This window comes from Sorex araneus, chromosome 7 (genome assembly GCF_027595985.1).
Source record: "Sorex araneus isolate mSorAra2 chromosome 7, mSorAra2.pri, whole genome shotgun sequence".
In the NCBI taxonomy this organism is placed as follows: Eukaryota; Metazoa; Chordata; class Mammalia; order Eulipotyphla; family Soricidae; genus Sorex; species Sorex araneus.
This window is the reverse complement of record NC_073308.1, coordinates 29,884,017-29,907,145: the sequence shown is the minus strand read 5'-3', so window position 1 is coordinate 29,907,145 and position 23,129 is coordinate 29,884,017. Positions and strand designations below refer to the sequence as shown.

General features: G+C 36.5%; 1 protein-coding gene across 1 annotated transcript in view; it reads right to left on the bottom strand.

Annotated features, from left to right (window-relative positions):
- Window positions 1–23,129, bottom strand: part of CFH (complement factor H) — a 65,538-nt gene that overhangs the window by 3,122 nt on the left and 39,287 nt on the right. The window contains exons 10-20 of the mRNA XM_055144560.1: window positions 22,414–22,596; window positions 20,302–20,478; window positions 17,955–18,131; window positions 17,017–17,199; window positions 16,734–16,913; window positions 12,978–13,145; window positions 6,007–6,189; window positions 5,358–5,552; window positions 4,222–4,398; window positions 2,783–2,959; window positions 1,569–1,745 (exon numbers count right to left, since the gene is read on the bottom strand). Coding sequence (XP_055000535.1) covers window positions 1,569–1,745; window positions 2,783–2,959; window positions 4,222–4,398; window positions 5,358–5,552; window positions 6,007–6,189; window positions 12,978–13,145; window positions 16,734–16,913; window positions 17,017–17,199; window positions 17,955–18,131; window positions 20,302–20,478; window positions 22,414–22,596 — 1,977 coding nt within the window. The remainder of the gene's footprint in view (window positions 1–1,568; window positions 1,746–2,782; window positions 2,960–4,221; window positions 4,399–5,357; window positions 5,553–6,006; window positions 6,190–12,977; window positions 13,146–16,733; window positions 16,914–17,016; window positions 17,200–17,954; window positions 18,132–20,301; window positions 20,479–22,413; window positions 22,597–23,129) is intronic.

Below are 23,129 nucleotides of genomic sequence, written 5' to 3'. Positions count from 1 at the left end.
TATTTTTAATTGAGACACACTGATTTACAAATAATTCAGAGTAGAGTGTCAGGAATACAGTGTTCTAACATGAGTCCCACCACCAGTGTCACCTTCCTTTCACCTTCCTTCTCCCAGTGTCCCCACATTCCCTCCCACCATTCTGTATCCTGGACAGACACATTTTAAAATTTGGTTTCTGTGGCTTGGATCTCCTGCTGACAGCGTGGCTGGCTCTGTGGTTTAGATATGTGCCTTTAACATAATTCTGTGGCACAGAATTGCCTGAGGCCCCTCAGCCTGACCAAGTAGCCAGAAAGAAGTGTTCCAGAAACCCACAGGGAAGATAATAAAAAGGAAAGAAAAACAAAAGAAATAGCAAGAAACTCACCTGATAATGAGGAACCCTGCCTCTATTAGCAATAATTACTGATTAAAAAGTCTAGTATGATAGGAAATGGGCTAGAACTGGCAAGGAGGACACAAAGACAAGATCTATCTGTGTTCTATCTTCAAGGAATTCTTCACACTTAAAGACATAAGTGGATTCAAAGAAAGGGCTTGGGAACATATATGCACCAGGAAAAGTTATCTTGAAAAGCTAGAAGTGGCGCATGTCCTAATTTCTTCGTTGGCTCTCCTGATTTCCTGCACTCTCAATTCAAGAATGCCCCACGACCTAGATCTCACACTTCTCTATAGATCTATTAATTTTCTCCATGAGCTCAGCATGACAGCCTGTCTTTAAATGTAATCCATGTGCTGAAGAAGTCCCACTTCATTACACTTTCTAGGATGGCTCTCTGCCTAGTCTATGCATTCAGGTGAAGTGTTTAGACTCCAAGTACACACAAATCCTATTCACTTTACTTACTTGTTTGTTTTAGTTGGGGAACCACACCCATCATGCTCAGGAGTTGCTGCTGGCTCTGTGCTCAGGGATCACCTGAGAATGCAAGCTTTGGTGACCCTGGGGGTTCCAGGTTGCAAATCTGAGTGAGCTATGTGCAAGGCAGGGACCCTACCACTATCTGTCTCCCCAGCCCCACACTTAAGTCATTTCAATACCTTTGTATTCAACTCAGGAAATAAGAACCTGAGACCTTAATTCTAGGACTAATTTTCTATTACTCAGATAAAATATTTCATAAAAATCAACTATATTAAATTCATAAAAATAATTTGATTTTCAGCATACTCATTTTTTGTTGAAATATGTCATAGGATTTCTCACATATGCTTGTATGTCTGTAGCACTGTAGCACTGTGGTCTCGTTCATCGATTTGCTCAAGTGGGCACCAGTAATGTGTCTATTGTGAGACTTGTTGTTACAGTTATGGGCATATCGAATATGACATAAGGAGCTTGTCAGCTCTGCCAGCGAGCAGGATACTCTCAGTAGCTTGCTAGGCTCTATGACAAGAATGAAGGACTCGAACCCGTATCAGCCACATGCAAGGCATATGCCCTGCCCTCTGTGCTATCACTCCAGTATGTATATGTCTTAATATATTAGCTTAGCATATTTTATTCAGGATAAATAAATAATAGCAAAGGTATAATAGCAAAGGGAAGTCAGATACGCTACCTTTACACTGAGGAGGTGTTGTCCATTTGCCATCTAAACACTGCACTTCTGCTGTGTCTCCATAGAGTTTAAAAGGTCTTTCACATTCATAACGCACTCGCGCACCAGATGGATACCTCTCCCAGTCATTTTCTATGATAGCATGTTCAACTATGGGCGGACGACCACAAGAAACATCTATAGGGAAAGCAAAGAGTACCTCCAGTGCAATGGCTAAGTAGGAAATCAACAAATGGAATTTGAATCATAGTTTAAGGAGATTTAAAATCCATACTTCAGAGGGCTAGAGTAACATAGCTAATCAAATCAATTCTGTGGTTCAAATCGTTTCCTTTTCCTTTAATAGTTTTGATTTGGTGTCATGCCCAGGGACTACTCTTAGTTTGCTGTCCAAGACACAGTCCTGGCCACAGATCTGCACCTCCTGCATGCAATCTTGTATGTGTCAAAGGGCCACAGCCCCTATTTCAATTTTTGTCTTCTATCCTTCACAGACAGTTAATAGACTCCTTAAGAAAAGTGAATAATAAGAATTTCTATTTGTTCCCCTTTGGTCTAATCAAATTCATGTTATTAACTATATAAATTTTAAATGAATAGATTATAAGAAATATTATAATGAATTCATTGACATCAGAATTTGGTTTGTAAACAGTCTGTTACTGAACCATAATTTAAAGCACATTCCTTAGGGACAACAGCAATGAACACAATTTAGAAGTCAAACTTGAGGGAAAAGGATGACAAGAGGATTCAAACAGTGTAATTGGAGAAATAACAGAATGGATGCATTGCTTATGAAAACACCCTTTAAGAACTTTCCTTTACGAATGGTTCAGTCTACTCCAATGAGTAATGAGTAATTCCTCAGGAAGATTCCATGGCTATGTAAAATAGATAAGACTAGATAGAGTGCACAAAGATTTCTTTGGAAGTTAATTTGTTCTGAGGGTCACATTTCCAGAGTTTTGGGTTCAATAGGTCTGAGTGAACCTGTAAATTAACCTTTACTTGTAACTTGCCTGAAGACACTTACATGACTCTTCCAAGGACTACAATGAGAACTACCGAATTATCAACTGACCGTTGAGCACACAGTTTCAACCTTTTATATCAAGGCATGAAGCTGGATCTGCTAAAAGCAAGCTTTAAAAAGTGTATTATGATTCTTTCAAGTGAGTGTAATAAATTAATGAAAATTATCACTGAATTACCTCGACATATTGGCCCTCCTATCCATTTGCTGTTAAAACATTCTGTATAACTGGGTCCGTCTAGTTGGTAATTATCTGAACATTTAAAAGTCACCTTTTCTCCTGATTTATAGGAGTTCTTCTTTGAGCTTACAAGAATGGCGTTATTGAATTTGGGTAAGCTTAAGCAATTTGTTTCTGAAAATAAAAAGAAGATAAAGAATACATACATATTTAGGAAATCTGTCAAGAAAATATCCATAATTTCCTTTAGTTAAATCCTAGAATAATAGAAGCATTCAAAACATATATGTCTAATAGTATACTATATTTTTTATTAGTAGGACTGTAGCACTGTTGTCCCATTGTTCATCAATTTGCTCGAGCGGGCACCAGTAACGTCTCCATTGTGAGACTTGTCCTTATTATTTTTGGCATATTGAATATGCCAGGGGTAGCTTGCCGGGCTCTGCCATGCGAGCAGGATACTCTCGATAGCTTGCCGAGCTCTCCGAGAAGGATGAAGGAATCGAACCCAGGTTGGTCACTTGCGAGGCAAACACCCTACTCGAGGTGCTATCACTCCAGTCCATAATTATTTTTATTATAATTTGCAAAAAACCAACATACTGACTTAACTGTATCAAATGATTTGTTATATATTTATCCAAAGTACAAACATGGATATGGTGATATTGAAAACCTAAATATATATGAATACATATGTTACTTGAAGTCATACTTCTTATGTTCAAATTTTTTTTCTGCCCACATAGATCAGCGCATAAACAAGTGTGTGTATATGTTTGTGTATGTGTGTACTGTCTGTGAAAATCTGTTAGCTTTAATAAAATACTTCTTAATATTTCTTAATAAAGAAGTCATAGAAAGTAGCATACTAATAAAGTTGATGAGCTATTTAAAAAATAGGAAACATCGAGTGGCAAATGTATATTAGAAGTACAAATATATTAGAAAGAGGAGTGGAGAGAGAGTGATAAAGAAAGACAGAAAGAGAAAGAAGGAGAGAAAGAGAGAAAGAGAAAGCGAGAGAGAGAGAGGAAATTTGCTTGCCATAGACACAATGTGGGTGGAGGAACAGGAGAGGAAAACTGGGGACCTTGGTGGTGGGAAATGTACACTGGTAGAGGGATGAGTGTTGGACCAGTGTATGACTGAAAACCAATTGCGAACACCTTTGTAACTGTGTACCTCACTGTAAAGTAAAATGTGTATTAGAGAGGGAGGATGTTGAAACCAAAACCAAGGTGATGTGAAAATGTCATAAGTTAGCTAATGTTGTTAATTTTTATTCCTGGGGAAAGTACTTCTACCAATTTCAATAATTTTCCAGAGATAGTTTTATAAATTTTAGAATTACTACTTAGATTAATATTTGTAGTATCTATGTTCTGAATTAAAGATAATTGTCAGCTTTAGAAGAATATAGTACACTATACCTATGCATTCTGGTGGACTGGACCATTTTCCTCCTAAACATTTTACAATTGCAGATCCATTAATTCCATAACCGTCAGTGCAGCTGTACATAACCTCTTCTCCGTATTGGTAACCATCTCCATTGTATAACTGAGGTACACCATGGGAAATCTGAGGTGGAGTTCCACAAGGAAGTCCTTAAAAGAAGAGGAAAGAATGACTCTATATTTTACTAGCTTTGAAATTTGTGGATTTTATTAACTGATAATGAAATGTAATATGTAGTTTTAGCACTTTACAATTTAAGTTTCTTTTTATTTAATTAATATTTGGTTTGGGAACCACAAGTGGCAGTGCTCCGGGCTTTCTCCTGGATCTACACTCAGGAATCACTCCTCATGAACTGGGAGCACTGCATGTGGTATTGGGATTGAACCCAGGTCGCAGACTACAAAACAAACATTACCCTCTGTGCTTTTGCTCAATAACCAAATTTTATTTAATACTAAATCAGGAGCTGAGACGACATCACAGAGAAGGTGCACATATAGGTCCTCAAATCAGCCTCCTAGCATGTAGCCAGCTGTTAATCTGAGCAAGAACTTGAAGCTAAGAATGTACAGATCTACATATGTATATAGATATGAGAATGTGTATATCATAATGTATATAGGAGAAACTGTAAATTCTTTCCTAACCAGTAAATAACAGAAAAAGGGAAACACAATAGGAATTAACCATCTTAACAAATGTACCTTATAGTATGAAAAATTGGGACAATGTAGGGAAAAAATATAAAAACTTGGCTGAAAAGTAATCACTACATTCTAGCAAACACTGCATAGTTCCCATAAAGTACTTATATGTATTCAGAAGCGCTGTATATGAAGTGGTAAACTTAATTTCACTCTATACTGAGTTACAATACAAAAAATGCCAGAATTACAAGTGATATTTATAGTGAGCCTATAAGATTGCCAATAGTAGATTGATTTGATCATACCAAAATTGTTTGCTAGAGTGCGAAAATCCTGTCTAACATGTGAAAGAATATAAATTTATAAATAAGAATACTTCTCCCATATTATTTTGACGGGAATTGATTCTTCTTAGAAATTTTACTGAAAAAAAAAATTAGTTGTTGCACTATGCTCACCTACACACCGAGGTGGAAGACTCCATTCTCCCATGAAGCACTTTATCTTGTTGTCTTCTTCAGATATCTTAAAACCAGCTTGACAAGTGTAATTCAGTATGGTGCCATGTGGGTAAACTTCGTGCCCTAGAGAAGACCTAGCTGATGTGGTGTTTCCATGTTCAATCTGAGGTGGCCGAGAACATGGAAGTTTTTCTAGAGGAACAACAGAGATCCAAATGAAAATGTTTCGTATAACTTTGGTTCAATTAAAATATGAAAATGAAAAAAAATCAATCCAACACTGGCATTTTATCTGAGGGAAACATGAACAAAATTAAATTATAAGGTCAAAAAACATGAAGCTTGCATGATTAGATATCCTTAGCAAATCTCACATATATGTTAAACGTGCCCAAACCGACTTCTCCAATTTTTTTTTTCATGAGAAGTAAAAATAAATCATAAGCAAAACTTGTAGCTGTTTTACATAGCAACCTCCATTTTTTCACATTTGTTTCTCAGGACAAATAGAAAATGTTTAATTGATCTGTTTGCTTGTATTTGTAATTTGCTATTTCAAGAGAAAGTAAATGAACAAGTTTCACTACTTTCATTTAAACAAAGCAACCGTTTTGGGAATAGTTGTTGCAAACTAGACAATACTGACCTACACAGCGTGGTATTGACTGCCAGGTTCCATTTTTGCACTCCATTTCTTCTGATTCCTGCATTACATAATTTTCTTGGCAGAGAATTGATATTCTTTCTCCATCCTGGTAATTGACTGTGGTCGTCATAATTTGACTATTGGGAATCTGAGGTGGAGGTGGGCAGACCTGTATTGTTTGACCTAAAATTATTAAAATTAAATTTCTTAATAAAAATCAGGTTAAAAGACTATAAAACTAATTCAAGAAATGCAAAATTCAGTAATAAAGTATCATAATGATCATGTGATTATATGCTCTATGTATAATATATCATGATTTTGGACGTTTTCACTTTTTGTTTGTTTGTTTTTCGGGTCACACCCAGAGATGCACAGGTGTTACTCCTGGCTCTGCACTCAGGAATTACTACTGGTGGTGCTGGAGGACCATATGGGATGCTGGGAATCAAACTCGGGTCAGCCTAGTGCGAGGCAAATGCCCTACCCGCTGCGCTACCACTGCAGCCCCTGGAGGTTTTTACTTTTATACCTTTGTGGGCAGATTTAATAATCTTCAAATTTTTTTAAATTTCATACCTATTACAGATTCTTTTATAGACACTAAATATTGATCTAGGGTTTTTAAACAAATCTATATACATATATGACTACAACAATACTTAAATCCTTAAATCCTTAAATCCTTAAGCATTGTTGTAGTCATATATGTATATAGATTAATGCTTTAAGATGGATTAAAACCATCTTAAAGGCGGGGGAAGGAATAAATCAAAGGACTGGAGTTCATGCTACTTGGGGAAGGCCAAGGTTCACTCCGTGGCACCACATGGTCCCCTGAGCACATTCAGGAGCAACTGCTAACACACAGGACCCGGGAATCGTCCCTGAGCCCCTCTGGGTGTGGGCCAAAAGCAAGGTTTTTTTTTAATTTGCTTTAGCATTTTTTGGGGGGGGGTCACACCCAGCATTGCTCAGGGGTTACTCCTCAATCTGCACTCAGTAATTACTCCTGGTGGTGCTTGGGAGATCATATGGAATGCTGGGAATCGAACCCAGGTCAGCCGAGTGCAGGGCAAATGCCCTACAAACGCCTTACCCGCTGTGCTATCACTCCAGCCCTAAGGAAAGTAGCTTTTTAAAAGAACGAAAACTTCAATACAGTCTACCAAAACATGGTGATTTATCAGAGAATCTATTTAGACAATGACAAAACATACAAACAAGTTTTTGGCCAAGATAAGAAGGAAATATGATCCCTAGTTATAAGATTAAAAATGTAAAACTTCCCTAGAGGTATAATAACTGTTCTGTTTGCACTGTCTAGAAAGAAACATATAGCTTGACAAAATGGACCTGGTTAACAGATCATCTGTCTGATATTAGTTTGAAAAGCAGCAGAATTTAAAAGATTCTTCTATAATCATATAATCATGAGTTCCTGTAAAACATAACTCAGCTATATCTTAGGAGCACATATTCTGAAGACCTCTTCAAATGAGAAGGATCCTGGATGTTTGTACCTAGAAAAGTTTTGACTCCACTATTGCTCTTTGAGTTTTGCTCTCTTCTCTCATAGTAAATCTTGATTTCATTCAAAGCTATATTGAAATACATAGAGTGAAAATTAAAAGACTTCTCAATTTTCCAAAATGGCATATTCAATTCAAAAAAATAATTGACGGACTGAGTATAATTTATTCAAAATTATTAACATCATCAGAGTTATAACTTTGAAGCTAATCAAAATATTTTTCCTGTGGCTGGGCAGAGCAGAATAGACAAGCACTCCTCATGTATGTGCCGACCCTGGTTCAACCCTCAGAGCCTCATGTGGACCCCTGATCCTTCCAGGAATAAATCTCTGAGTGCAGAGGCAGCACTATACTGGCTGTGGCCCAACTCCCTCCAAAACTACTTTGTTATTTCTGATTTTAATATCTTGGTGGAGTTTTCTTTTCAATGTGTTCACAACGAACACCTTCTTATTCTGCACTGCGCCTTGGTAGCTATGCCATTTGTTGGACCAACCATCAAGCATCTCTCATCATTTTATATATCACCTGTTTAAGTTTTTTAAATATTTGTGTCAATTTACTTCTAGTTAGCATTTGTGTCCATTTCATTTTCTTGGCATTAGATTGCAATCTTGCCTTAGCTTTGTTCCTTGTTTTCTCATGCCTGTTTTAAAGCTATGGATACCCTTGTTTACACTATACCCATAGATTTCAGTGTGTTCTGCCATCATGTTAATTTTATTTATTTAAAGTATTTTCTACTACTAAATTCTTAAGAATTTACTTAAGAACTTGCTTATCATTCCAGATTTGTGAGATTTCAAAATAACAAGTGTCCTTATATTTTTCTTTTTTTTTCTATTTTGGGTCACACCCGGCGATGCACAGGGGTTACTCCTGGCTCTGCACTGAGGAATAATGCTTGGCAGTGCTCGGTGGACCATGTGGGACGCTGGGAATCGAACGCGGGTCGGCCGCATGCAAGGCAAACGCCCTACGCGCTGTGCTATCGCTCCAGCCCTATTTTTCTTGTTTCTTAATTGAGAGATTGGGATGAGGACAGACAGGTATTTTTGCGGGGGGGAGGGGGATTGAGATTTTTTTTTGGTGTATTTTTTTTTTCATTTTGGTTCACACTTGGCAATGCAGGGGTAATTCCTGGCTCTGCACTCAGGAACTACTCCTGACTGTGCTCAGGGCATCATATGGAATGCTGGGAATCGAAAATGTGTCGGCCGTGTGCAAGGCAAATGCCCTGCCAACTGTGCTATTGCTCCAACTCCGAGGACAGATAGTTATTTCAACCAATACTAGATACTAAATACTTACTAATTGTTGGGAATGTCTTTATAACAAAAAATAATATTTCTTAAAAATAATCAGCAACATTAAATGAGAGCAGAAGTGTTTGGAAGAAAAGAAGTATGAAAAATTATGTAAGTATGGGTTCACATTCTCTGGACCAGAGGAGCTGGTAGTGCTTCAGCTCAGTGTGGTCTCCCCCATTTCACAAAAAAACTGTGCAGCTGCTTATGCAGCCTTGAAACATCTATTTGTCCCCTTCCTCACACCTTTACACACCTGCTGGAAAACAACAGGGACACATGGGAGAATCAGAACACCCTGACACTGCTTCCATTTACGTGGTGGGACCAACCTCACATTCATTCATTTTTTGTACCACAGAATCCTAGTCCTGCTGATCCAGCCTCATTCGTCAACTGCAACTACCCCTGAAGTCTGGGTGGTCATCACCAAAGACTTGAATCTTTGCTAGCAGCTCCATGGTTCCCACCCACAAAACAGAACAAGGAAGTTAGTTTGGAAATCACATGGGGACATGTGTCCAGAGGTATCATCAAGCCTATTACAATTTTTGACTTACACACACAAATTTTGACACCATTTGAGGATGAACAACCTTTATGCAGAGGAAATGAAAGATGCTCTTAAGAGAGAAACTCAATAATCTCAAAGAAAAACTGATGTAAAATCTTAGAGAATATATTGAAGTGGAGTGGAAAAAGACCAAGAAGTCAGTAACCACTCGCAGCAACAGAATTCAGATAGAAGCCTGTCAGTGAAGACAAATCACAAGTGAGCATTACAGAAGAAGAGCCAAAAGAAAAACAAATTAAACATGGTATCAAATCTAAAATACTTCCCGGATAACATCAGAAGAAGAATATTTGAATCTTAGGAACCCTGGAAAGAGAAGCAAAGTTAGTGAGAGAGATAGAAGCTGAATAGTTCCCCAATCATGACGCAACCTATGCATAGAATTAAGAGGTCCAAAGAATATCAAATGAAATGTCTCCAAATATAAGAACACCAATACATATTGTAAAAAAAAACTCATAAGAGCAAAGACACATAGTATTTAAAATGTCAAGAGAGAAGCAAAATCTAAAATACAAAAGAAGATCTAATTCACAGTAGATCTTTTGTATGAAATTATACAAGCAAAAAGAAAATGGGATGATCTACTCAGAACACTACTGGAAAAAAATCTTCAACCTCAGGCTCTCTACCCTGCAAAATTGTCATTCAAATGGGAGATGATAAAAACATTCTCAGACAAACAAGAGTGCAAGACATTTGCTACATCTAATCCAGATCCGTAATGAATATAGAAGGATCTCCTGCAAAAACACAAATATCTAAGGACAAAAATAATCAAAATCATAAAAGAAGAATGATTTTTAAAAATGCATAATTTGTATCAATAATTTCTCTGAATGATAATGTATGAAACTCTCCCTTGAACATCACAGAGTGAGTCTGGCCAACAAACCATCTCCGCCCCTTGTAAGCTCATCATTCAGAGAGTCACAAATAAATCTTGAAATAGATCAACTAGCTGCATAAACTTCTTGGACACCTGTGTCTGGCTGCGACAGTTGGGCATTCTGTGAGTGGGGGGCACTCTTAGAAGAGGGTGCCAGCCCAAACAAAGTTACGGCTGTCACTGGTTTTCACCCCCAAAACTGCCAAGCATGCCCTGGCCAGATTCCATCACCTTAGGACTGCTGAAGTTCAGAGTGAATTTACCCAGGCTGAAACCACAGGTACCTAAGGACCCTGTGGCTGAAGTCTCCATCCCTTATCAGAATCAGAATAGGCAACCTCCACCCACCTTCTTGTACTTTCAGAAGCCTCAGCAGTCAAGTTCACAAACCACCTCCACTGCCATGCAAACTCATCAATAAAAAATTCAATGGCAGTTGAACTGTCCAGTTCAAAAATGTGGATTTTGAGATATGTACAACACTGACAATACGGTACAATAGTATCACCTCATATTGAATGAGATGTGATCGAGAAGCCAGCCTCAACTTACAAAACCATTCACACAGAGGATTAACTTGTAGCAGCACTTCAGTAATCTCTCTGACAAGGAATTAAGTCCACATGTGAAATACAGCAATTTCCATCTAAAAAGTACTTGTTGATCATTCTGTCAGCCATTTATAGATATCAAGCAATATAAAATAAGTTTCTGTAAGCCTGCCATGGGGGCAGACTTGAAGTATGGTTTGGAAAATGGACACAATAATGGAGGGGAGGTGACACTGGTGGTGGGACTGGTGGTGGGATACTGAATGCCTGTAACAAATCATTGTGAATAACATTGTAAGCCACAGTATTTAAATAAAGAGTGGGAGAAAGGAAATCACAGAATGACCGGTTAGATCAGGAAACTATATCAATGTATTTGCTGCTTAGAGGAAATACACCTAAATTCACAGCATAAATGCATGTTCAGAGTGAAAGGATGGAAAATGTTACAAGCAAATGGTAAACAAAAATAAAGCTGGTAATCACACCAATATCAAACCAAATAGTTTTTAACATAAAGAAGGCAAATAGAGGTAGGGGCAGACATTACATTTTGGTTAAAGTAACACAAGATCAAGAACTACTAACTCTCATCAACATGTACGCACCAAACAAAGGAACAGCAAATTTGATGAAACTTCTCTTCACCGGCCTAAGGAACCACTCAGACAGAAACAAAACAGGAGTGGTAGATTTCAACACTCCATCTTGGCCATTAGACACATAAACTAGACAAAAATATAGTAAAGATAGAAGACCCTTAAATGATGAGTTGAAAGAATTTGAATTAATGGACATAGATAGGGCCAACACCCTCAAAATGCTAATTCACAGTTTTCTTTATCACACATGGAACTGGAGATAGTAAATGTCTAACTCCAGGATATATCATGCAACATAACATATATACATTTAGGAATATAAAAATCATAACAAGCACTCCTTCCGACTACAAGTCAAAAGGAGAAATTAATCGTATGAAGATAGTAAAACCCTGGCATATTTCTAGATAAAATGTAAATTGGTGCAATAATTTTGAAAACAACTATAAAGCATCCTTCAAATACCATGATAGAATTTCTAAATGATGAAGCATTCTCACGCCTTTCCAAAGAAGTCAAAATTATTAACTTGAAGAGTCCTAGGTACTGAAATGTTTCACGCACCATTATTTTTAAATATATAACCAACTTGTTTCCAAACAAGAGTTATAAGCTTGCCACCTGTAGGAAAATGGAAGATACTTGAAAGGATTTTTCCATGCAAAAATAGTCTAAAATAGAAAGGAAAATATTGTATGATTTCACATATATATGCAGTAAGGAAGCCAGCATTAAAGGGAAACATTAAACAAAAAATAAACACGTGGGCATATAATAGAACTGAAGACATGGAAGAGTGAAAGGGGAGGACTGGAGCAAGATTTGAAGATGTCTAGTGGAAGGCTGTGTGTGTCTCATAAAAACTACAATAGCAATAAAACAACAATAATAAATCTGCCTACTTTTTATGCTTGTTATGAAATTTACCCCTTTTATATATATAAAACATATACATATATGTATAACTATATAATTAAATTTATAAACTGTTTTGCTTATCTTTAATAAATTATCTTGAAATTATCTTTAATAATTGGTAGCTATTTTTAGAAGTAACAAAATATTATTTTCATGATTTAGGAAAAAAACAAATACTTTTTTTTTTCTTTTTTTTTATTAGTTCACCATGTGGAAAGTTACAAAGCTTTCAGGTTTAAGTCTCAGTTATACAATGCTCAAACACCCATCCCTTCACCAGTGCACATATTCCACCACCAAGAATCATAATATACCTCCCCTCTTCTCCCCACCTCCCCAGCCCCCCACCCCGCATGTGTAACTGGTAAATTTCACTTTACTTTGATTACATTCAATATTTCAATAAAAAAACTCACTATTATTGATTTGGAGTTTCTCCCCCCTAAAGTCGATCTGCTGAAAAGAAAGCATTTGGTAATTTGTTATCCATTGCGGAGAATGAAGAGATATGAGGTTCGGAGGCCGCACTAGCAGCAGCATAGTTTTGGATTTCTGTAAAAAACAAATACTTTTAAACTAAAAAAGAAGAGCTCACCTTTGCAGTTTATTTCAGGATCCCAGTTTCCATTTATGCAGGTTGAGAATTTTATTTCTGATTTACCATTACATGTGTAAGTTACATTGTCATTGTGATTAAATTTATTCTTAGAAGAATGAAATGAAATCAATTCTGCTTTCCTACACTTCTTAAGTTTACTTGTTTCTATGAAAAGAAAATATAATATTCAAAAGACTATAAGTACTAATGAAATGATTAAAATGTTTAGAAGATGCAGTCAATAGTACAATGAAATGATACCTTATGCCCATAAATCCCACCGATCAAATTACATCCAATCATATTGCATGAGATGAACTATTTTATATGAACATATCTTCTCTCCAATCTCAGACATTTTAGAGTAAGTGCCGTCCCGGATAAACTTTGCTCTTTGGGATTAGGAGAACAGAAGAGACCTTGGGGAGGGTGTTCTTTATCCTTAGCAGTCTAAGCGTCATCACATGACTTAATTTGTTTCCATATCTAAAATCTGTGCAAATTCCATTCTTGATTTCAAGCATTTCAAAACCACATCATTTTAAATCCCTAACCTTTAAACATTTCATTGAAAACAATCGTCCCTGGAAAACAATGAGCTCTGAAAGTAGGAAACGGGAAGTTTCCTTGCCAGAGTATTCATTTTTTTCCATCATAGCAGAAGAAATTTTAATCTCAATACGTGAAGCACTTCTAGCCTAAATATTTATTTTTCAGGAACGGTAAAGTGACACAAGAAGAAAAGTATGTGCTAGAGGTAGTGTGTAGAATGTAAATATTTAAGGAGATCTTGTGTATGGTAACCAAAATTCAAAGAAACATACCTGTATAGACTATAGATGGAACATGATGGCCACTCAATATGTCTATTGCAAACCACAACACCCAAAAGGAAAGAAGGAGCAAAAGGGAATGCCCTGCCACAGAGGTGGGTGGGTTGGAGGGGATGGAGTGGTGGTGGTGGAAGGGATGCTGGGAACATGGTGGTGAAAAATGGGCACTGGTGGAGGGATGGTTACTCAATCATGGTGTGACTGAAACGCAAGCACAAAAGTCTGTAAGCCTATAGCTGTACCTCACGTTGATTCACTTATTAAAAATAAATAAATAAATAAATAAATTTTCGGAAAAAATCAGTTAAAAAATGTGAGGAGAGAGTTTAATGTCAAAACCTGCTTGACTTATATAGTTTATAGTCATTGAGAAGCTATTTTATAATCAAATGATTTCATTCTTCATTAATATCACATCATCATAATACATTTTTTCCATTTCAACATGAGTTAAAAATGGCTTTTAGGCAACAGGTACTTACAATCTTCAAAGCTTTAATGCAAGTGAGAATTCTTTGTCAATGTGTTAGAACAGCAATATAGATCTTGGATATTTGCTTGACTACTACTTAATAAAGTTCAATGAAAATAAATGAAATGTTTGAGACAGATTACCAGTTGAAGAAAAATAATAATTTTGCATTTCAACATTGGAGATAAGATACTAATTTGAACTACACAAGCAGTCTGAGAATATATTCCTATATTAAGGACTAATTTAGACTAATTATCACCAGGATATTTTTCAAGAATATTAACCAAAGGACTATAATTATGTTAGTGTTATATGTATAATATAATATATGGTTAATGTTGACTACATATATTCAAAAGAAGTGGTGGTGTTCCTATGTCTGGTGTTGTTTATTGTCTGAAAGGATTACATTGTTTATTAAAAGAAAGAAGATATAGGGGCTGGAGCGATAGCACAGCGGGTAGGGCATTTGCCTTGCACACGGCTGACCCGGGTTCGAATCCCAGCATCCCATATGGTCCCCTGAGCACCGCCAGGGGTGATTCCTGAGTGCATGAGCCAGGAGTGATCCCTGTGCATCGCCGGATGTCACCCAAAAAGCAAAAAAAAAAAAAAAGGAAGCAGATATAGTGAGAGTAGTAAATAACTGGACTGGAGGGCATAATGAAATAAATCCTGTGATCAGAAAATGAAAGTAAAACCAATGACAACTAAATAGGATTATATTAAACTCTATTTTAGGAGATAATTAGGATTAATAACCGTTAATTGAGTAAATGAAGAAACTTCTATTGAATGTCTCCTACAGGTCATTGGTGGTAATATGTGCTGATAATACATCAGAGAAGAATATATTATAAATCCTTACTCTAATGGTCAAAGTTATACACATTTCTTAGAATAATTAATGGATTGGAAAACTGGCAAGTAAACAAGATTGGAAATCCAAGTCTTTCTTTAAGTGTCAGACCCTTAAGGTCTTGGGGACAAGGTACTTAAGGGAAGTGAAAGAGGTCCTCAAGCTTCCAGTTGATCACCCAAGATTGGGACATCCAAAAACCAGAAAGATTCACTTACAGAGCAGAAGGCATAACCAGATTGGTTTTTGGCACAACTGGCCTGTCTCCTATGATTAAGTTATATCACTAGCTGAGAAGATCTTCTACCCACCCACCCTCGTGAATATTAACTTCTGTTGTGTTGTATCTGAGAGAAAATTGCTCACTATCATTTTGAGAGAGGCAAGACTCCTAGGAGGAGTAGAACAAGTAAATGTTTCTCGTTTCAGGGGCCAAAAGAAAAGATACTATATAAGAAGCCATCATTTTCTCCTGTCTATTAGCACTAGTAGTTTAATTCATGAGTAAGACATAGCTCAACACTTGTAAATAATTTTATATCAGGGATAGAGAGATTCATGAGATAGGATCCTCGATTAATACTTTTCCTCTATTGAAAGATTTTGTGCAATTACTGTTGTAATTGGGCTGGAGCAATAGCATAGAGGGTAGGGCGCTTCCTTTGTATGCAGCCGACTGGGGTTCGATTCCTCCAGCCCTCTCAGAAAGCCTAGCAAGGTACTGAGAGTATCTAGCTCGCACTGCAGAGCCTGGCAAGCAACCCGTGGTGTATTCGATATGCCAAAACCAGTAACAACAAGTCTCACAATGGAGACATTACTGGTGCCCACTTGAGCAAATCAATGAGCAACGGGATGACAGTGACAGTGACAGTGTGACTGTTGTAATTTAAGATTGTTCATCGCTGTCACTATATCACTTTCATCTCTTTGCTCATCAAGTGGGCACCAGTAATGTATCCATTGTGAGATTTGTTGTTACTGTTTTGGGCCATGTGGGCGAGATACTCTGGGTAGCTTGCTGGGCTATCCAAAAGGGGCAGAAGAATCAACCCAGGTCGGCTGCGTGCAAGGCAAATGCCCTACACACTGTGCAATCACTCCAGTCCTAGAAAAAAATTTAAAAATGACCATGCCTACTTCCTGACAAAACTTCAAGCTTTATGCTTGAAAAAGGGGTCATGTTTGTATATCCTTTCTGTTCTTATAAAAAGGATTTGGAGGATTTATCTTATTGGGCCATTTTTCTAACTTTGAAATACATAGATTAATCTACAATAAGCAGCATCTCAGAAGGAGGAGTTTGGTCTTAATTCCAAAAAAAATGACAAGTCACTGACATAAGCCTGGGCTGATTAAATATGAACTTCAGAAAAACCTCTGAGTTGCACAAATTGCAAAAATGTAATTTAGAAAAAAACAAGTCAACCCCAAGAACTCCCTGGTGAAAGCAAGGGAAATTCCCTCTACCCCAAATTACAAACAAAACTATCCATATATTCAAGAATAAATATTTAAATTGAAAAATGCGTTTTCACATGAAAACGATACATTTTAGTAATGAAATTTGAGAGAAATGCTCATACCGATGCACTTAGGAAGTTGGGTCCATCTTCCACGGAAACATGTAACTGATTTCTCTCCAATCATTGTGAATCCATCGGTGCATTTGAACTCGATTGACTCTCCATGATAATATAGAGGAGCAGAGGAATCAGCAAAGCCATTCTCAAGTTCAGGTTCATCTTGGCATGTACTCTGCTCCGCTGCAAAAATTGTCATAAAATTATTATATCTCCTCAGGATGCAAGTTATGTTTATACATATAAAAACAAAAAAGTCTTCATTTCATTAGTGCTTAGACAATACCAATGCATATAGGCAGAGCTGTCCAATTTCCATCAACACACTGAATCTTCCTAGAACCTTTCATCAGAAACTGAGGATCACAAACATATTCCACCACGGCACTGTGTTCATAGGCTTCTCTCTCCACTTCTGTCAATCTTCCATTCAAAAGTGAAGGCGGGAAACCACAACGTTTAACATGACCTGTAGCAGAAATGTGTGACAATTGATTGATTTATATAATTTACAACATAGATATAGAGTTCATGGTAATTTTTCCTTGATATATTTTTTTAATAATTTATTGTAGCATTCTTAAGCAAGCTGTACAAAAAATATATCATTATACAAGATTGAAGTTTCTCAGATTTCTTATGCTGAACTTAAATATTATAACTATGTTTAAGTCCAGAAAATGCATTCATGAATCTAATTATTATAAACTTGATTTAAATTCCACTTATATATTTCAAAATAAATTACAAAATCCAATGCACATATTCAATTAAAACATTAAAATATTTAAAATGCTTTCATTTATGCTTCCATTTTTTGTTCTATTTGAATATTGTTTAAGCCATACATGTGAATGAATTGAATATGACCTTCTAAAATATTATTTAGAAATACTCAAGTGCTCAATAAAATTTGAAATGAAGCCAATGATGTTAATTAGATTCAATTTTGTTGGTGCAATGGTTGGCAAAAGCAAAATATTAGCAATCACATAGTGTCTAACTATACTCACACTATGTATTTTATGAAGCAATCATAAATTACTTTCTTTAATAAAGAAATATGAGATATCTGCTACCAAATGTATATCCTTTATGGAAATGAATCTGTCTAATTGTGTTACATCACAGCAACACTAGAAGACAGCATAAAACTGAGAAGAAAAAATGTTGATACAAAAACATCTGAATTCTTCATTCAGCAATTGTAAGATAAATATTTACCTCTACATGTTGGAGGATTAGGAGACCATCCAAAGTGATAGCACTGAACTGACTCTGGTCCAACTCTCTCAAGTTTATTTCTACAAGAGAATTTCAACACCTCTCCAATTCTATATTTTACTTTTGAGGGAGAAGCCAATATGTTTTCGTCTAAATTCGGGACAGTGCATTCTTTTTCTATACAATGATAAAACAGATGAATGAAAATATGAACCCAATCATTGGCAAAGTAAACTTCATATGTCACATGAATATGAGGTCTACAATGTCAAATAAGTCCTCTTCCAGGAAATAATAAGTAGTCATTATTTTAAGTGTCCTGTAATTTCATTTTGGCATCTGAGTGATGCTAATTTACTGAGCAGCAATAGACCCCATCAATATTTGGGAAATCAACTTGCTTGACTGAATGTAAATTTATCAACATATATATTAATGTAAACACTTGTATTATTAAACCATAAATGTTACCTGTCACATTAAAAAAATTCTACAATCTTTAAACTGCAAAGAAATAAGAACACTGTGCCCATTTAAAATAATTGTAAAACTTGAAGGCATAAAGGCGTTTCAATGTACTCTAGATGACAAATAAAATCATTAGTAATGGAGAAATTAAACTTAAAAACCATCTCATTTAAACATGAAATGCATTGTGCTCAGAGCTGATGACTGGGTGTCAATTAGGTGTCCTGAATGTATACATAATATACTCTTGTGTTCTTCCACTCTTGTTTGTAGTTTTGTTCATATTGGGAGGGGTGCTCTCGAAAGTGGGTCTCAAGAGTACAAAGATGCATCTGCTGTCCACCAGGGGTTGATTCAGTATAAGGACTCAAGGACCTGATGCTGCTCTGGCTTTCTTGTTTCAACATCTCTGGGTCATTGTTGGGGAAACATGGCATCAACAGCAAACAAAAGAGCTTTATTAGAGGGGTCGGAGAGCTAGAACAGAAGGTAAAGCTCTCGCCTTAATGTGTCTGACTCAGGTGCAGTCCTCAGGGCATCTGGTTCTGGGAGCACCTCGAGGAGTGATCCCTGAATGCTGCAGAGCCAGGAGTAAGCCCTGAGCACAGCCAGCTGGTGTGGCCCAAACATCCAAAGACATGAGCCAAAAAAGTAAAGAGAGCCTGGATATAGGCTAATCATAAAATATCAAATTGCCTCTATTCTCCCTTATCATAATTTCTTTTTAAAAGTACTCACCATTGAGTGAGAGTCTGATTTAGCTATTTATGATATAATTCTTTCCATATTATCTCTAGCTTCAATGTGAATCCAGTCTCAGGCTTTATAATGCTTGAGTTTTTTGTGTTTTGTTGTTCTTGTTGTTGTTGTTTTCAGGTCACAATTAGAGAAGCGCAGCACTTACTCCTAGCTCTGGGATCAGGGATCACTCCAGGAAGGGCTCAAGTAAACATAAAGGGTGGGGGGTGGGGGAGGCAGGGATGCAACCTAGGTTGGCAGCGTGCAATGCAAATGCCCTACCTGCTGCACTCTTGTTCCAGTCTAGATGCTTGAATATCTTAAAACTAGGTCCACTTCTTTGCTCCCTCACCTGTTGCACATAACTCTGTACCCAGAAAACTTATTTAGGAATGCTTCTTTGCAAAGCTGCATTACTAAATGGAGTTAAAATACCCACATCTCTATTTTCTAAATCCTTGAATTCTTTTGCTTCTTTGAATAAAAGATAGTTGAATCTGACAACTCTGGATAAACACTGTATGCTGAAAATAGGTAAAGGAGCAAAACTGATAACCTTCATCATCTGTATTACAAGCCATAATGCCCAAAAGGAGAGAGAGAGAGAGATAGATAGAGAGAGAGAGAGAGAGACAGAGAGACAGAGAGACAGAGAGAGAGAGCAAGTTTCTATATATATATATATTTTTTGCTTTCTGGGTCACACCTAGTAATGCACAGGGGTCACTCCTGGCTCATGCACTCAGGAATCACCCCTGGCGGTGCTCAGGGGATCATATGGGATGCTGGGATTTGAACCCAGGTCAGCCGCGTGCAAGGCAAATGCCCTACCCGCTGTGCTATCACTCCAGCCCCAAGTTTCTATATTTATATAATGTGGATATCTTTAACTAGGACACAAGATAATCATCCTTCACTCACAAAGCCATAACATATAGGATCCAGAAAGTATAGTACTGTAACAATGCATTGTGTTCAACATAGATCACCCTCTTTGTGCTTCGAAACACCCATCCATCCTAGTTCACATTAAGTTGCAAGATAACACCTTGATTTATATTATAATTTCTTAAAAATAGCTCTAGATAATCATTCATCTTATGATTCTGTAAAAGAATAAAAACACAGAAACAGGACTTACCACGACAAACAGGTTGATCAGACCAACCATTGCGCTCACACACTATGGAACCACCGGTCCTTCCTGCTTTGGTTTCATAGCCAGGTTTGCATTGATACTCCAGCTGATCATTGAGTATAAACCGTGTGCCATTTCTTTTACTTAGAGCATTCTTAAATCCCGGCCTATCACAAGATTCTAATGCATATGAGAATTAGATGTTTCTATTCTTACATTAGGAATCTAATGGTGCAACTCCCATCCCAAAGGGGTTAAAAGTCATATTCTTTAGTATGCTTTTCAAAGGTATTATAAGATTATCCAGAAACATCAAGGACAGACCACTGATTGGAGTTACTCAAGAGGAAACAAAAGTTTCTATATCTGCCTTCTTGAAAAATTAAACCACATTATTTTCATTCAGACTTATAGATTCATAGCACACTGATAATAAATTGTGTCATAACAGATTTATGCATTTGAAATTGTATTTGTTTGTTGTCACTTTTGCCCACAGCCAGTGAAGGTCAGGGGTCACACTGAGCTTAGGAATCACTCCTGGTGGTGCTAAGGGGACCATATTCCAATGCTGGGGATTGAACCCAGGTTGGCCATTTGTAAGAAAAGCACACTACCTATTACACTATCTCTCTAGCTCAGATTTGTGCAATTTTTCACTAACTATAATTCATTTTGTGTAGTACTGTACCAACAATATTAGAAGTTCTAATATATATAACAGTGAAAAAAATATTTATTAAATAAAAGGATTAATTTTAATGAGCAAATTAAATTTTAAAATATTCCACAAATCTCTTATTTTTCAATATATGCAATTGTAAAATGCACATACAATTTTGTTTTCTTAAATATTTTACTAGTGGTTTTTATGGCTATTAATTTGAATGCATACATAGTTCTATTGTTTTAGAATTAGTGTGAAAAAAGTAAAATGACAAGAAAATTTCATTTTCAAGAAAGTTATACTAAAGTAATGTTGATAAAGCTTATAAAGATTTACCAATTTATTTCAAATATGAAAATTTGTTAAATACCCAGGTAGGTTGAAATTTACAAAAGTAGAGTCAAGGCAAATAAAATAAATATTAAAGATATTTGTCTCCCATAATAAGTGTGTTACAATCTTGAATCGAATATCACTTAGTGCAAAATGACTTTGACTTGAGGGCAATATTTTCTTTTTTTTTCTTTGGCTGACGTACATAGAATAAAAATGAAAAATAAGCAACAAATCATTCAGGTTAAATACTGAAAAATTATTCACCATGTAATCATATATGTATATATGCATATATTTATTTTGCTTTTTGCATCCCATCCGGCGATGCACAGGGGTTACTCCTGGCTCTGCATTCAAAAATTATTCCTGGCGGTTCTTGGGAGACCATATGGGATGCTGGGGGTGGAACCCAGGTGGGCGGCTTGCAAGGCAAACATCCTATTGGCTGTACTATAGCTCCAGCTCCTAATATTTTCATTTCAAAAAATAATTTCCAATTTTGGAATAGAGATTGTGACACTGAGTAAGGCACATGGAACTCAAATAAAAATACACAGAAGCTTTTTTACCTTTTGAATGAGTTCTCAATTACATTGTACTTTATTCTACTGGCATTTGGCTCACACATGGAGATGCTCAGGGGTTGCTCCTGCCTCTGCACTCAGAAATTACGGCTTTTGATTCTTTGAGGTCCATTTGGGAAGCCAGAGATAAAACTCAGATGTGCTGCATGCAAGGTGACCTGCTATACTATCTCTCTAGCCCATATGCTGTGTTTCAAAGTGAAAATTACTTGAACTGAAAGGTATCCTGATATTTTCCCTTACAGAACATTATCTTAAATGCCCCAAATTTTTCTATGTTTAAAAAGAAAGTTATTTATTTTTAATACTTAATTTTTTATTTTCTTTGGGTTTTGGATGACACTCAGTATAGCTCAGGCATCAATATTGGCTCTATGTTCGAATTACTCTGGAGGGCTCAGAGAACCAATACTTATATTTTCTGAAATATGAAAGTACATTAGTACTTCACCCCAACTTTTGAGACATTATTTACAGTAATCCTTTGTGTAATGATGACTAAGATCATGAATGCTAACAATTACTTACTAAAGCATTTAGGTTGAGCTGACCATCCAGTTAGCTGACAAGTAATTGTTCCTGAAGTTTCACCATTTGCTGTTGCAAAGCCTGGTTTGCACTTGTATTGTGCTTGTTTATTTATGGGATATTGAGTAGTAGCTTCAGAAAAAAAACCATTCTGAATTTCTATGTCTGAATGTGAACATGTTTCTAAAAAGGAGAAAGCATGAAGAAAAGACAAATATGCATTAAATAATCATTTTCATAACAAGTTAAATAATATATAATCATATGAAATAAAATTTTAAAGAAAAGATTTTAATATGCCAGTTCTTTTGGCAGAGAAAATAAATTGAGTTTCTCAAGAGATTTTATCAGCATATATTATGAAAAATTTATTGAGGTCTGGAGGAACAGTACAGGTGCTAAGGTACATGTTTTGTCTATGGCTGGTCCCAGCTCCATGCCACGTGGTACTGAGGGCATCCTGTGTGCAGAGCTGAAGGGCTCTGAACCCTGCTGAGGTGGGCAGGTATCCCATGCACTGCAGGGCCAGAGAACCAATGAACACTCTAGTCTTTGCATTGAACTGCTGCTGGTTGGGGGCCCCCGGTTGGGAAACTTAAAGAAACAACGTTGAAGCAAAGCAATATAAAAACACTCCATTTTCTAATCTGGAATCATGACAGATTTGCCTGTCTAAGAAGCATGGAACCCTTCTGTTATAAGGATCGTATTATATC